At 38.6% G+C, this 16,209-nt stretch overlaps 1 protein-coding gene across 50 annotated transcripts in view; it reads left to right on the top strand.

Annotated features, from left to right (window-relative positions):
• Positions 1-16,209, top strand: part of ELAVL2 (ELAV like RNA binding protein 2) — an 88,082-nt gene that overhangs the window by 23,868 nt on the left and 48,005 nt on the right. For 3 of the 50 annotated variants that reach the window (XM_086869724.1, XM_086869716.1, XM_023944375.2), the window contains exon 1: positions 3,670-3,796. The exons of 45 other annotated variants lie outside the window; for them this stretch is intronic. Coding sequence is in view for 1 of the 5 variants with exons in the window: in XM_086869700.1 (XP_086725826.1) it covers positions 14,888-15,090 (203 nt within the window). In the remaining 4 variants the exon portion in view is untranslated. Of the gene's footprint in view, positions 1-3,669; positions 3,797-14,831; positions 15,091-15,693; positions 15,877-16,209 lie in introns of those variants that run through there. 2 more of the 50 variants (XM_086869700.1, XM_086869707.1) reach the window with 2 other exon arrangements.

Below are 16,209 nucleotides of genomic sequence, written 5' to 3'. Positions count from 1 at the left end.
TTATCAAGCTCTGACACTTAGCACAGTGCCCTAGGCATAGTGGAGATCTTGTATGGCACCCAGACTGAGGAGAAATGAGATTGCTGGATGAATGTTTTAGTAAAGTCAAATATAACGTCTTGGGTATCTTGGATTTTGCATTGCTAACACCTGAAATCAGGTATGACTATATTCTGCCCATCTTTCAGGGAAAGGTCCCTTGCAAGTAGGTCATGAGGACTGCTGTTCAGCTGTTCTGGACTTTGTCAGACCACTGAAATGGTTAATATTCTAGCTGTCATGACAGGGGGATGGTTTAAATGATTTTCACCTGTAATGGAAAGTTAGAAAATTAGTTCTCACTTAAGCCTAGCAGCAGTCTCATTGAGCTACTAGCTCTTTGAAAGCTGAACAAAATACTCTGATGGTGAAGTAGTTAAGGAGTGATAGTGGAGGGTTGAATATGTTGCATTGCATTCTTAAAATTGTATAAATTCTAGTAAAGTGATAAGGTAGTAGCTAATGATATCTTACAGAATCTCACAACAGTTAGCGTTGGAAGAGACCTCTGGAGATCATCCAGTCCCAACCCCCTACCAAGGCAGGGTTACCTGGAGCAGGTGACACAGGAACACGTCCAAGTGGGTTTGGAATGTCTTCATGCTTTCCTGAGCAGCCTGTTCCAGTGCTCTGCCACCCTCAGTGTAAAGAAGTTCTTCATGTTGAGGTGGAACTTCCTGTGGTTTAGTTTATGGCTCCTCATTCTGTTTCTGGGCACCACTGAAAAGAGCTTGGCTCCATCCTCTTGGCATCTGCCTTTTCAGATACATTTGTGTGCATTAATGAGATTGCCTCTCACTCTTCTCCAGACTGAGCAGGCCCAGTGCCTGCAGTTTCTCCTCATGAGGGAGATGCTCTGGGCCCCAGATCATCTTTGTGGCCTTTGCTGGGTCCTTTCTGGTAGTTCCTTGTCTTCTGCTAAGGAAACCAGAGCTCCAGATACGGCTTCAGCTAGGGCTGAGTAGATGGGATAGATCATCTCCCACCTTCCATGGGTAGAATTTCACATCCACTGACACGCTTCCAGATCTTGTTCTTTTTTAAGTTCTTGAAGTAGATTTCTGTGTTGACTTTTTAGGAGTGAAACAAGGATGTGGTGGAGTATGTCATTTCAGAGATGCTCAGAAGCTGTCTTGACATGGTCCAGTGACATGGTCCAGGGTGGCTGGGCTGGCTCTAGTTAGCCCTGTTTGAAAAGGGCAGTTGGACCCAGTGGTTCTTCCAAACCTGAAGGATTGCTGTGTGACTCTGGTCTAGATGGCGAGGTATAGTGTATGTGCTGCTTTATTGAGCTGAATTTCTACTTTGGAAAACCTGTGGGAAACAGCACATGTAATTATTGGAGCAGACATGGAGCTTGAAGCAAAGTAGGGTCTGCAAAGTCAAATTGCAAGTGAAAAGTCTCTTGTCTGTGTTTGGTGTAGATTCTTTAACTTTCTCTAGTTATTCAAATTCAGCTAGCAGCAAGAACAACAACAAACAACCAAACAAAAAAAGCCAACAAAAAAAGTACTTCACCCCTCCCCTCAAACAAGAAGGCAAAAAACGCACCCCACAAATTTGTTGAATTCTGCTTTTTTGCAGGTGAACTTGATAAACAAAAGGGATTAAGCATTCATCTTATTCCTTACTAGGACATTAGTCTTTTTCTCAGTGAGAATATTGTTGTGTTGTTGATGTGATAAGTTTAGAAAGTTCTCCAAAAGCAACTATCTAGGGCTAGAGAAAAAGTATGTTGTGTAGTTGGGGCTTACAAACAAGATAAGTAGTCAAATCTAGGTGATTTGAGTTAGTAGCATGGATAGTGTTGGGATGTGTACTTTATGTATAGAAGCCATTTCTTCAGAGCTGTAAAGACACACCCAGTTAGAGCAGGCTGTAATGTTTGTTAGCTGATAGCTTTTTTTTAAAACATAAATGAAGCTTTCAAATATTCAAGATTTGGAAGTCAAGATTATGTGTAATAGAGGAATCCCAGCAACCTTCAGCTCACCTGATGAAGATTTTGTTGATTTCCTCTTGTTATTACTTGGGTTGTATTGATGCGCTTTAACATTTTATGTCAGTTTTCATTTGGGATATCCTCTGCTTGATGCATCCTGTAAATATTTATAATAAAATGCTAAATTGTTAAGGATTCAGTGCCTTTATTTTTAAGCTTTCAGAAGCACTTGAAAGCTAAAAAGGTGCACCTGTGTTTTGCTAGAAAAACTTGACTCATTATTTCTGTTTTGTAGTCTTGTGCAGCACCTGTGTTTGTGGGACACAGCTTCATGGGGTGAAGGAGTTGGTTTCATGGAGGTGGTAATAAGAGTGTTTACCTCTATAATGGACTCCCAAGATCCCATGATTATGTGCTGTTCAATCATTGAATTACAAACACTTGGCTAAAAACCAGAAGGAACAAACAGTCCCAGAAGCCGATTGCTCCCTGAGGTGCACAGAATCTGCTAGGTCAGTTTACACTGGTGCAGTTTATTCTGGATCAGGTAATCCAATTGTGATAGGCTTGCAAAACAATTGATGTCACTTTTCTCCACTTGCTTTTCAAGTGCACTCTCTCTGCCAGCTGAATTATCTCTACCACTTACTGCTTTCCTAGTTCTCTTGAAAGATTCCTGCTGCTTCTTTTCTGTGCCCTGTCTCAATAAATGCGGAAATTCTTCTTGAGAGTCGTACCTCTTAGTGCCTCAGAGAAGAGCCTTGCTAATAATGTTACTCTGTATAGCTAATCCACTTACTGTGGTGGATCCTGTAGAGAAATATAACAATCTGTATTTTGCATAGGCAAAATAGAATGTAACAGACTGGTGTGATACTTCTGAGACTGCACCGCTTAATGTTTTCTAACATACTGGAAATAAGAACAGTTTTTGTATTTTTTTTCTGCTCTGCCATTTTATATTAGTTTTTATATTTTTTATTTTAGTTTTTCATTCAGATTCTCACCTGACACTTTTGTTTTTGGGACCCTGTGGGAGCTGGTAGGGGGAGAAAAGTTGTACTTGTTTTGTAAATCATCTATAGGGAAACATGTCACTGAGAATTTGTGTCCTTTTTGAAATTCTCAATGAATTAAGGTTTTGGTATTGTGTGAAAAATTAAAGGGCGAAAAATATGAGAGAAATTCTGGGGGAAATATTCTTTCTAATTTTAGCCTGTAGTGCTTGGGCATACTAAGATATTTCTAAAATCCCTGTTAGTGTCTCTTCCTCTGGAAGACTGTTTAAAGTCATTGCTGCTGTGTGTTAGAAATTGATATGTGGTTAATTTACCTCTTTTCCTTGAGGTTTACCTACCTTCCTTCTGAAGGGTTTACTTAAGAATGTTGACTTAATTGTACATTTTCTTTGATAAATGAAGTAGAAAGCTCAACACTCTCTGTGCTATTTCACAAACAAAAAGGAATTCATTAATTTCCTGGAACAAAATGCATTTTCTCTCAGTCATTGTTTCCCCTGTATATTTGTGAATCTTTTTATGTGTTCTGCATACTTCTGTGAAGCAGGAGTACAGTTCTGAGTAAATTGGTGAAGTTTCTTGTTTTCAGTGTATCACTTTATCTGTTACCAGAATTGGAAGGGAGACCTTAAATTTTGCTGATTTTTTTTTTTTTTTTTTTTCCCTTAGGCAGTGCTTTTTGAAGCACCTGGTATGAATCCATCTTAGTCAAAGCTAAAAACATTGAGTAACTTCTGAGGCTTCTCCTGCACCACATCCCTCAATTCCCTCTCCTTTTTGACATAAGAGGAAGAAGGTGAAGCAGATGCATTTAACTTAATCTTTAATCAGTTTATTCGCAATGCTTTTTGATATATTTATTTTATGTCGTGTTTGAGGCTGGAAAACTGGCACATGGAGTAATACACATGAAATTTTGGAGAAGGGTATTAATGAAGTTCCTGATGGAACCCTGGTCTTAAAGTACAAACTTAAACATACTAGTTAGTATATCAAAGGTCAAATTCTCAGTGGTGAGAACTGACAATATTTTAGAAAATTAAGCTTGGTTTTAGTAATCTGTCACCAAGACTCCTGTGCACTGCACACATCTGCTCACTGTAATAAAAGTTTGACATAATTCTTTGTGGGAATCCCTCAGTTATTTCTGTGTGAGTATGTAGAGGTAATGCATGGGGTCTGTTTTTAACTGACATTTAACCAAGCCGCGTTAAGACCTGAGGTTTTTAGGTCACCCATATGTAAAGATGAGCTTGAAGACCTTGCAGGCAGCTCAGGGTGTTCTCCTGTCTTCCATGTGGGAGATGACAAACTCCTGTGTCAAAGTCTGTGTATGCCTTAGCGTTACAAGAACTCTATAACTCTTGTTCAGTGTTTAAAGCAGGTGAGTACTTGAGGGATCAATGAATGCAGACATTCTCTGCTAGCAGCCAATTGTTTGAACGTATCTGGTAGTGCACCCTGCCTAATACCCTCTTGATAAGTACATCCTAGAAGTTACAAAGGCTGGGGGAGGTGGTGTTTTCTGTTGGTTTTGTATGCTTAGCTACGCTACAGAGATCATTCAGTAGCCGACACTGAGCACAGCCAACTGAAGTATGCTGGAAACTTGGAGAGTGTTCAGCCACTAACTCTGTCACTTACTGTAGTAATAAGCTTTTCTTTGTGGTTCATTAGATGCAGCTGCAGTGAATTAGAACCAGGTTAAGTAAACTCAGCTGATCTGCTTTGAATGTTCTAGGTATTTTTGTGAAAGGTTACAGGCTTGCTTTCTTTTCAGGCCTTTCCTTGAAAGAATGGGTAGCTATGAAAAACTTGGAAGGGTGGGACGGGTCACAGTTTTTGAGTTTTTCAACTATGTTAGGTCTAAAAATTATCCTAAATGTTTTTTTTTCTTTATGGAAGAGATAAAAAATGAGTTGAGGAACTGGTAGTTTGTAGACACCCATGTGATTTCTCTAACCTCTGATACTTAACAGTCTAAAAATAGTTGCCATATGGAATGTCTTTATTGTGAGGACAGCCTCTGCTAGTTGAGAACCTTCCTGTGTTTAAGCACTTTCTGTGCCTAAACATTTTTAGCTGTTTCTTATCTCAGTGAAGTTGTCATATGGCTTTAAATGAGAGCTGCTGTCGTTGTCCAAAGATGTTGAAGAAAAGGGAGTTATTTTCTCTGAATTTAACAGGGATGGTTACAGCAGCATTCTGTGTTCTTCTCTCTACTTGGGTGTATTTTGGATCTCCGTTAGAAAGAAACGGAAAAAATAATTTAATGTTACCAGTGAAAAATACAGCAAATCAAGACTAATACCTGCCTGTATTTGTTTCAAGCCTTTCTGTTGCAGTTGTTCAACCTTCTAGCAACCTTCTGAGATTTTATAGATTTATTGGGGCAATTCAAAGCCATGCGTGCTAAACCCTACTTGAGTAGTTCCTCCTTGTCCTGCAGGGAGTTTAGACATAGCTGAGACAAATAACAGAATATTTGATACTTGCTTATGTTGGTCCATTTTTCAGTAAGCTGTTGCCTGCAAATAGAATAATTCCTACAGAGCAATTGCATGTCCTTTCAAGGTGTGCAGTCAAGAAAGCAAAGTCTAAACTTGTACATGCTTCTGTGGCAAAGGTTATAATTAGTATATGTAGACTCTGGTATTTTTCTTCTTGAAATTCGCAGTATGTTTGGGAGATAAGTTACCAATAGTCTGTCTTCTGCAAACAGAAAAGAATTACTATATTAGAAACTCTTTTCATAGTCAGACAAGTGATGCTTGATGGCAGGTCCTCAGTGTCAGAATACTGCCCTTCTTTACTTGTGTACTATCCCAGTGTTACCTTCCCTTTGCCCTCATCTTTTCCAATGTCATAGACATTAGCTAAAGTGACATTAAACTTTGTAACTTCAACTTTGACTTATTAAACTTTTCTGTGCACTGACTTCTTAGAAGTCTTTTCAACATCAGGCTCCAGAGCTTTGGTATGGTTAAATGAATTTTGGCAGTCACAAGATTAAAACCAATGTTCCTTTAATATTTTTTTTTCTGGAAATTCTTACAATCACTAAGGTTGGAAAAGACCTCCAAGGTCGAGTCCAGCCTTTGACCAGACATGGCCATGTCAACTAAACAGTAGCACTAAGTGCCATGTCCAGACATTTTTTGAGCACTTGCAGCAGTCATGACTTCTGTCGCCTCCCTGAGCAGCCCATTCCAGTGTATAACAATCCTTTCAGTGATGCAATTCCTCCTCATGTACATCTTGCACCTTCTGGCCCAACTTAAGGCTATTTCCTCTTGTCCTCTTTCTGGTTGTGTGGAAGAAGAAACTGTGAGCCCCTCCTGGTTGCAGTCTAAAGTCTTTACAGGTAGCTATGGAGCTGTACCTGTAAAGCTGTATGGAGCTGAAACCTTACCACTGTAAGGTTTCCCCTGAGACTCCTTTCCTCCACACTAAAGCAGAACTCACTCTCCAGACCCTTTTTACGACAATGGCATCTAAGGGAGTTCAACTCCTACTAACAAAACCAAGCTATGTAAGTAGTGTAGCTTTTATCTTTTTAACTGCTTTGGACTTGTGTATATTTAATGGGAATATATGAGGTAGCACAGTGATTCCCTATGCCTGATACCAGCAAGGTTTTTAATACCTACTATGGGCCTTTGTTCAGATTCTTCCAAAGCACTGGTGCCTTTTGGCTTCTTGTCAGCATGTCATTAAGGCTTACTTTTGATGTTTGGTTGTTTGGTTTTTTTTTTCCTGCTGTAGTAAAAAACATTCTTGACTTCCCTGGTAAAGTATAGATGTAAGTACTCTAGTTTAGGTGATGCAGTATAAACCACTGTCATCTTTTTTGCAAGTGAAAGTGTCAGGAGGGAAGATGCATACTGTCTCCGAAACAGTTTTCATTAACTTACTGATTCCTGTGCACAGGATAGCCAGTTCTCTGCCCAAGCATAAGGTTCAGTCCATGGAAGTGAAACTTACCTGTTTTGCTAGCCAGCTTCATTATGAAACAACGGCTAAAATCTCCAAACCTGGATTCCTCTCTCCATGTTAGAGTGAATGTTGCGGTATAAAATCCATCTAGTTTATTTTAAGATACTCTTCAAGACTTGAGAAGTCAGCCTTTGGGTGCCATGACAAATAATGTGATTTGACAGGTCTCTTACAGGGCTGCTAGAGTTAAACTAAGACTTAACTTTTCTGATCACAAACTTGTGTTCTGGGTGAAAGCAGAAGCGCTTCTGCTGTGCCTCAGAGTTAGTGCATTTCTGTAATGAAATGATAGTAAAAATATGCAGGTTAGCCTGTACAGAAAGCAAGCATATTCTAAATCAGATGACATCAGTATCATAGTTTTCACCTTTTGATGTTCTCAAAGTGATTTTTTGGTTTGTGTGTGTATGTGTCTCTTTCCAAGCTCTTCCTTTGTACCCCAGTGTGTATTACTGATTGTGTAAACTGAGCAAGATTTTGGTGTGTAGGTGACTTTGTAGACCTTGATAAGCATTGATAGAGGGCAGAAAAGTTTATTCAGAGCTGTGTGCTGTTGGTCGGACTTCGTTTATGCTGTTTTGCTATCTTATAATACTTATTGCCGTCTCTTTCACAGACAATTCTCTTGATTTTCCTTTGATACTGAGACTTGAAGACATACATGGGAATAAAATAGATATGATTTCAAGTATTTAGGAGCTCTGTTATAGTGACATACTTCTGTGGCTGTGTTTCTCTTGCTATTGAATTAGGCATGTAATTAGTTCTGTGGTGAAGTAGAGTGTTAGCTTAGGGTTTTTTTTGATGCAGAGATAAATATCTAAGTGAAATAATCTTTTTGAAACTAATTTGAAAGAAAATTGCCTAATCTAGATTTAGTTGTTAAAAAAATTTAGATTACGGTAATACGTATATATAATGTTAAGACACAGATGATAGAAATGTCAGCTACATATATACATTGAGTTGTAGTTTTAATGGGTTTGGATATCAGACATAGCACAGAATAATACATGAAAGAACAAAGCATGAGAGTCAAAATAAGATATGTGGGTTAGCCCATGTAAGGAGCAAAAGTATATTAAGGTAATTTAGTGATACAGTTTAATGGTACTTGGACTACTGAAGAAAACTGGGAGTGGGAGACAAACCAGGTTGAATTTGCCATGAAGAAAAGGTTAGAAGAAAGAACTAGAGCATGTGGATGCCAAGTGGCCCCAGAAACCTGATATTTGTGGACAGAATAATAAGAAAAGCTGATTACCAGTATTAATAATGATGTATTAAATTATTGACAATTTTTGTGAGAGGTTTTGACATTCTGGCTTCTCAGTTCTTGAATTCATGTTTGTGCAAGAATTCCCATCCCCTGAGGTCAGAAACCTTAAGACCTGGGCAGGATTTCTGTGGTGACTGAAAGCAAGAGCAAGATTATTTTAAACTAGCAAATCTTTTAAATATTCATTGCTCTGCATTTTTAGTTGGATTATAGAAATAAAGATTTCTGCACGCAAGACAGCACAGCATATGGGTCTGTCATGTTATATCTGTGTTGCATTATTAATTTCTCATGGTTTATCAGGATTATGAAATAAAAGTTCATTTCATCTGCTGTTGGAAGCCTTTTATTACTGCTTTCGTAGAACCTACTCCAGTGCCTACCTATTCCTGTTCCAACCTATGTAGGTTGGGCAGGATGGGTGAAATCATAGCCCCAGTTCAGCTTGTTTGGTTTTTTTTTCCTGCAAGATGTGCTTATGAACTTGCGGCCATTAAGAACACTTCTTGGGGACTGAATAGTCAGTCTTAATCCACAGTAAATTTTGAAAATAAACTGGCCTTGGCCACATGTTTTCATATTAGCTCACTGTGAGTTGTTAACAAGAGTGGTTTGTTGATATCTTCATCTTGTGATTTGAAATCTTTTTTTAAAGAAGTAATAAAATAGAAGCCGTGTAACTTCAGGTGAAATTTCATCTTCTCTTGACTGATGAGAGCAGAGTATGCTGACTGGAAGTGTTTCAGTTTGAACAGGGTTTCCTTATGTTCTTCCAAGCCCTCATGCCCAGCTGTGACAAAAAAAAAAAAAGGCAGCTCAAGTCAGTTGTTGCCACAAGTCCCTGTTCTTTGCCTCTCATTCTACTTTGAGACCTTTCACCAAAGAATGAAAGCAAGTATTTATTATTTGAGTAGTACTTAATCTCTAAGATGTAATCCTACACCATTAAAACAATTTTGGGGATGTTCAGGTGTCTTGTTTGCTGTCGTATCTGCTGGAGTGCAGAGTACCTGACAAATCCCAGTACCTCTTGCCTTGTGTTGCTAGTTGAGCTGTTACCCTAATGGAGATATCATCTTCCCCAGAAGGTTTCCTCAATGGAAGTATTAATGCTTTCTGTGCAAAAATTACTTGATTCTATATGTGTACATAATGGTGCATGCTTCAGTTTGATTTGAATACTTTGTGTTGCATGTAAGCTTTGCTTGTCATGACTTCAGGAGCAGAAGGAAGGATGCTGTGACATGTCAGGCCACGATGGTCTGGGCCAAAGGAGACATCTGAATGTGTAGGCATTGTGTTGCTGTCCAGCCTAATACCACTTTGATAGTACTTCTAAAAATGGTTGTAGAGGAAGGGAGAGGCATGTTTGTTACTGGCTTCTGACTTACAGCTGCTTGTATTTTCCCCTCTCTTTGTATGGTGTTGAGGATGTCATTTTTTGAGCTAAATGGCAGTATACATGAGTGTTTAAGGGGTAGGGATATTTAGTCATGCAACTTTTCTCTTGTCTAATCTGCATTTGAGCTGAATGTTTCTGTCAGAACAAAAACTGTCCTAAGGGAGAAAATAGATGGGATTCATCCTGTAGCTTGAAGGGTAGGGCTGTGGTGGGGATACCAGGTGCCCTGTGGATCTGCTGGGGTGTACCCTCTGATGGAATGTCTGGTGGGGGTGTGTTTTGGGCCGGACTGTCTCTCCAGTTTATCAGTGAGCCTTGGGCAAGGAGTACTGCCATGAAAAGCCAGCACAAGAGAGCTGTTCCTTTAGCCTTGTCTTCCTTATCCTGGAAGATGAATCCTGTCATTCACTGTTGGGCTCTCTGTTGCAGTGAAGAAGGCTGAGTGCATGAGGGACAAAACCATGTTGTCCTTCAGGAAGATGCACTGTGGAGTAGTGTGTGGCCTTGGAATTGGACACATGCTTTCTTGATTAGGAAGAACCCATTTCTTTTATTTGTGTGTTTCTGATTTATATACCTCTTCAATCATACTAACTTTGTTTGCTTCCTCTTCCTCTCTGTTGATAAACATCAGTTTTTTAATTTGTCAGTGGGGAAGAAGGATGTAACTGCAGTATGTAAGGGGAGAAGGTTTTACACAGCCCAACTGGAATGCTGAGGTAAATGCTGAAAAATTGAAGTAGGCATCCTAGCCAGTTCAAGTGGATGTTGACTTTGAAACCCTTCAACCTATCAAGTTGCTATATTTGAAGAGTCATCAAGTTGTCTCCTTTCACCCTCACTGAATCTTCTGTTCTCTTGTGTTAGTAGGCTTGAGAGGACTGCAAATGTCTAAGGCTGAAAGGAAATGTCTGCAATAAGATGCAGTTTCATCTTGAAGAATACATACACATTTTGACAGAGCCGTATTGCCTTGGAGAGCATTTTGCTAGAAGGCTGGGAGAGTTAACAAAGGAGACTGGGACAGCAAATAAGAACAATAGACTTAGTTGGCAAGATTATGTGGCTGGTATAGTGCAGTTGAAAAATTGCTCCTGTTAAAAATCAATCTTATTTAAATATTGGTTAAGGATTGTAATTGTTCAGAGCTTATTTATTTGAGATCTGAAATAGCTGTTTGTGTGATCTAGTCATCACTTTGGTGGAACTCTCCTTGAACATCAATATTGGCTGTGTTCAAACAGTCCCAACTTGACATGTAGCTAAAATTTCAAATAGTAAAAAAATTTCAATCCAAAGTAATCATTTTCCCTCAGCTGGCTTTGAGTGTTTTTAACATGAAAGAGGGCAGTGAAAAAGAAAGTATAATTTTGTGCTGAGTTTTGGGGTTTTTTTCTTTTATATGAGCTAATTGGTAATACATGTTGATGCTGTCTTGCTCAGGGAATTGTGTTGGTAGAAGTGGTTGTGTGTCTACATTACCTGAATAATTAGGAATGTAAAAATGGTTAATGGTTTATTGGAGTCTCACTTGAGCTGATCCCTGAATGGAATGGAGGTGCTTGTTTTCTTTACAGAACACTGTTGGAGCTGAGCTTTCTAATATGGTTTCTAGGATAACTTAAGTTACCCTGTATGTTTCCCTCCCTTTACCCCATCTGATAGGATAATCAGGAATTTTTAGTCAGAAGAGATCCTTTGTTTTTTCTAGATTAGTCCATTGCCAAGCAATGCCCTTACCTTGTTGTACATGTATTATTTTTTCAGAACCCCTTGCAAGTGTTTGTTGGCTTCATTCCTAATGCATAGTAGCTTTAGTAGGGCATTGTTTAGAGTACCCTAATACTCTTAAGTATTTTGTAGGAATGTTAAGAGTTTGCAAAACCACTTCATAATGACTGGAGACTTTTTATTTTAATCTATGTATACATTTTTAGTGTTCCTACAAATATTTACATTCAGTAGATAATTTTCACTTTCTTGCTTCTGTTCTTTTAGTGTGGTCACCAGCACTGTTAAGCTCTTTCATGCCTCTAATAGCTATTTCTTGTTCAACTGTCTGCAGTTTTTCAATTTTCTTCTCACTGCTTACCTAGAATAGGCTAAAGTCTGCTTTGGCTGCTTCTTCATTCCTGCTGAAAGCTTCTGCAGATTAGCTTCTGCAGCGGCAATCACAAAGGTGAATTACAATCCTTTTCCCTAAAATTCATGCGACTTTTTTTTTATAACCATTTCTTTACTTACTACAATTCATTATGACTTTGAGGCCAAGATGTAGAAATGTTAAGTGGTATTACTTTTTTAGTGAATCATTGAAGAGTCACTGTGGAAAGGTTCTCGTAAACTGCCACTTTTGGGAGGCTAGAAATTGCTTTTTATTGTTGCAAAGGGCTCATGCTTTCTGGTGTTAATTGCCTTTGTTTACATTAGTAACTTTTCAAGTTACTTGAAGATTTGAGAAAATTATCATTTTCTCATTATCAGAAAAATTCTAAATTTTCTGTGAAGTTTGTCTTTCATCTATTTTATCAAAGTTCTTCCATGTAACTTAGCATAAATCAAGAGGTACTCCTCTGGTTTGTTCTCCTGAGCTGCATGAGTTCTCATCAATCAATACTCCAATGTAGTTTGTGCTGCACATTCTTAAATAGTGTAATGGAGGGAGAACAGCAAATGAATGTACATGTAGGTGGGAAGGGCTGCTGATGGGGACATGGTGGTTAATACTACTAAACAAAAAGTGGAGACAAAGAAATGAGCATTGTTCGCCCTGTTAGTGCAGACTTGCCAAGCACAAGATGTGTTGTTAATATGTGGAGCTTGGAGCACTCATCAGGCTTTCCTTGACAGCTATCCTTCTTATGGGGAAATTGAAAGAGTGAGTAGTGTTTTACTCTGACAGGCAAGGTTGTTAACTGAAGACATGCCCTCTGGCCTGTGTGTGCCTTTACCCACAAAGGAGTTTGGGGTGCTCAAGCAAACTATGTAATAGTTTCCATATGCTAGATTGAACAGTCTCTGTTATCTCTTACTGTACAGCTATTTTGAGTGTGCACAAATTAGTACTGTCCTTTTATGTATGCTTCTAAGATACTTGACAATTTGAAAAAAAGGAGTCCTTCAAATTAACACTCCAGTAAAGAAGAAGATCACTAAAGAGGAAGCATGAAGAATTGTGTCTATTCAAAGTATCAGTAATTCTGCACTTAAAATTTAATACCCCCCCCGAAAAAAAAATTGTTTTGCTGCGTTCTGTTTTTTAAAGCAGAATTCAGCATCTGTATTGTGCCAGGTCTTATCTTTCACTGAGCCCTCAAATAATTGATTTTTTTTTTTTTTTTTTTTTATTTAACATGTTTAGCAGTAGTCCCCACAGAGAAGAAGCAGCTTATCCTTGTTAAAATGCATTAATTACTGTTGTAAGTCAAAGTAGATGGAATAAATCCTCTGGAAAAAGAACAACTTCATTACAAGCAGAGACTAAAGTTCTTGTTTAGGCGTTTCTGTCTGGAAGAGATAAAGAATGATGTGCACAGCCAGAGGTGGTTCTTGTTCTGCAGTTCGGTATTACGAAAAAATCTGTAGTGTTTGCTTGTCCAAATGATGTGTTGCAATTATTGCATGCTTCCCTTGCACTGGGAAACAGGATGGGAGGGCAAACACTAAATACTAAAGCATGCTCTGAAGGTTTCCTGGTATGTAAGCCTTGAGGAGGATGTACAGGAGCACCTTTAGATCTCTTAGGACTTAATCAAGGGCATTGTATCAGCTGTGAACTTTGTGGCTGGCAGCATCTGATGGTCTAGCTTGGGTTGCCTCTGAACAGTCATAACATATTTGAAGGAAGCAGATGTATTTAGTATCTGCTGTCTTAAATTCAGAGTGTAATCACCTTGATGTGATAATACTGTTTAGAAGAATATGATGTAATTGTGGCAGGCACGTGTGCAGCGACTTTTTTAGTGCAGTACCTATAATTAGAATTAAATTATGTGTATAAAACCTATGTGAAATGATTTCTCACCCAGCAATGACCAGGATGCACAGATATGAATTGAAGCAGGTGGTAGAAAGACTTCAGTCATATGTCTGATGCACTAAATGTTTCTGCCTAGCGTCTGTATGCATGTGAGGTGGTAATGGTGGTTGAAGGCTTATCTGTTTTGTCACCTCCTTCGTTCTGTGTCAGCACTGCTGAGATCCAGCCTCAGCATGAATTTTCAGCTGAGCGTGAATAGTTGAGTATGTTGCACACCAAAATACCTGTGTTGAAGGGAAAGTTAGTAGGTCACTGTGGCTATTGTTTATCCAGTCTTCATCTTGCTAGCTCCAGTATATTTTCTAAAGCTCTCATACAAAAATATGATGTTATAATTGGAACTGTTCTATAGCAACCAGAACTAATTGCATAAACCATATGTCTTTTGAACTTCTGATGTCTTTTTTCTTGAAAAACAAAAAAGCCTACTTGCTTCTCTGCAAGGCAAACCTTACTCATGACTTGCTTGAACTGCAGCTAATTAGAAACTGGCATTCAGTTAATGCGATATAAACAGTGTTTAAGAGTGTTTGGGTTTAAAATCTTACTGTGCTTGATGAACTAAAAGCAAGTTTATTGAAAGATCGATGTCTGCCATGCACTGTATGATAAAGACAACTACTTAGATTGCCAAACTGAACAACTTTGTCTTTAGTTCTGCCTCCTTTCAGCGTTATAAAGAGATTTACTCAGTCAACTTGACTTTGTTCCCCTCTTAATCTGAATGTATTTAAAGACAAACTTTGCCTTAGCAGGTATAGAACCCTGCTTCCTGAGCATAATGGTTTTTTTATAGGTTTTGAATGCGGTAACTGCTAAGATACTTTAATGACCTGAAGTGTAATACTGTCTCTGAGGCTAGTAGTCAAAAACTGAATTAGCTTTTTTTAATGATACTGGGGATTCTTGAGTAGTTCAGTATTTTAAAAATCTTTGGTGGGAGGGGGGAAGAAAACTCACAGCTCAAATTCTCTGTTAATGTGCTGGTTTACAGTGCTAAAGCTGAAAACTCATTTCAGGAAGCTTTCTCTTTTTTTTTTTCCCTAGAATGTAATTAGCCATATTGAATACTGTTTTTAGGTCAGATAGAAATGTAAATAAAATCTTAAGAATTCCAGTTTTCCAAACTAGATGTAAGAGAGCAGTCTGTACAGCCTTGAAAGTAATAAAAATGGTAGAAGAACTGGTAGAGCAAAGTAAGTTTTTGAGACATAATGTTTTTTTTAGTCAGAGAGCTGACTTGCACACTGATTGCAAGTTCTGTATAGAAGGCTTCAGTGAAGATAAATGTGTTATGCAAGCTGGAAGTACTTCAACCGACAGGTGCTCTTGGCTTTTTTTGAGAAGTGGAGCAGTGCTTGAGAGAACGGTGAAGTGAGTACATTGAAGTTCTGTACAAACAAGTAAGCTGTTCTATTGACGATTTCCATCTACAGCCTGTGTGGTTCACAGGAAACAAACAATCTGTGGGGTCACACTGCTTTGCTGAGAGCCATAGAGATCCAAATGCATCATCTTGTGCACATCACTACAGTCTCTGTAGGACAAGAGTATTGGAGACTGCTGTTTTAAAGCAGTCTTCTTACTAAAGCTTGTCTGGACTTGAGAGAAGTCAGTTGAACCTACCTCCAGGTTTTATTCATGTAGTAAGCAGTTTATCGAATGTGTTTGCCAATGAATAATGGAGAGCTTGAGAAGTTCCTGTTATTTTTGGTTTGAGACCACAGAGAATGACATACAAATTTGCACTTGATTCCAAACCTCAGTATTTTGTATAAAAGGGTTATTGAAGGTCTTTATTCACCTAAGTTAGAAATAAAGACCAGACATGAAGTCAGCTAAGCATATGGACCTTGGTAGCAAACTGACGTGAAAAGTAATGTGCACCATTTTGAAACAGAAGAAGTTTTATAGTACATCTTTATAAGTCCTGGATGCAGCAGCCTTAGGAAACCTGTCTTTTTTTATCAAGTTTAGACTTACCTCATCTGCTAACTGTGGGCAAGAAGGATCTCTTCACTAACAGCAGTCTCAAGCTATGGCAGTCTTCAGGAGCCTTTCTATTTGTTCCTGTTGTGGTTATGTTTCACATCTGGACAACCTGTAATCATCTGCAAATGGCCTATTAGCCTTTGTGGTATCCTCCTAGAATTGTTCAGGGTAAATCTAACTGGATTTTCAGTGATTTAGTTAAAATGAAGAACAGCTTCTTGGTTATAAGAACACCCTTATGAAAAACACTTGCATATTTTGTTCCTGTTACTCCAGTTGATAAATCCTTGACTCTGTTTGCCCTTGTATGTTCAGTGGTACTTTTAAACAGCTGTTGCAAAGAAACTTAGTGGGTACCATCTGCACAAGAATGGACTGGATTCTAACACAGTACTTTGTCATCTTTGTACGTTTTTTTTTTTCCAGTGGGCTGGGAAAGGACATGTAAAGGGAACTGTCTTTTAGTGGTGCATGATCATCTTATGTACTGATGGAAAATCA

The sequence above is a fragment of the Cyanistes caeruleus genome, chromosome Z, assembly GCF_971803275.1.
Source record: "Cyanistes caeruleus chromosome Z, bCyaCae1.hap1.1, whole genome shotgun sequence".
Lineage (NCBI taxonomy): Eukaryota > Metazoa > Chordata > Aves > Passeriformes > Paridae > Cyanistes > Cyanistes caeruleus.
This window is presented reverse-complemented; position numbering and strand designations above follow the sequence as displayed.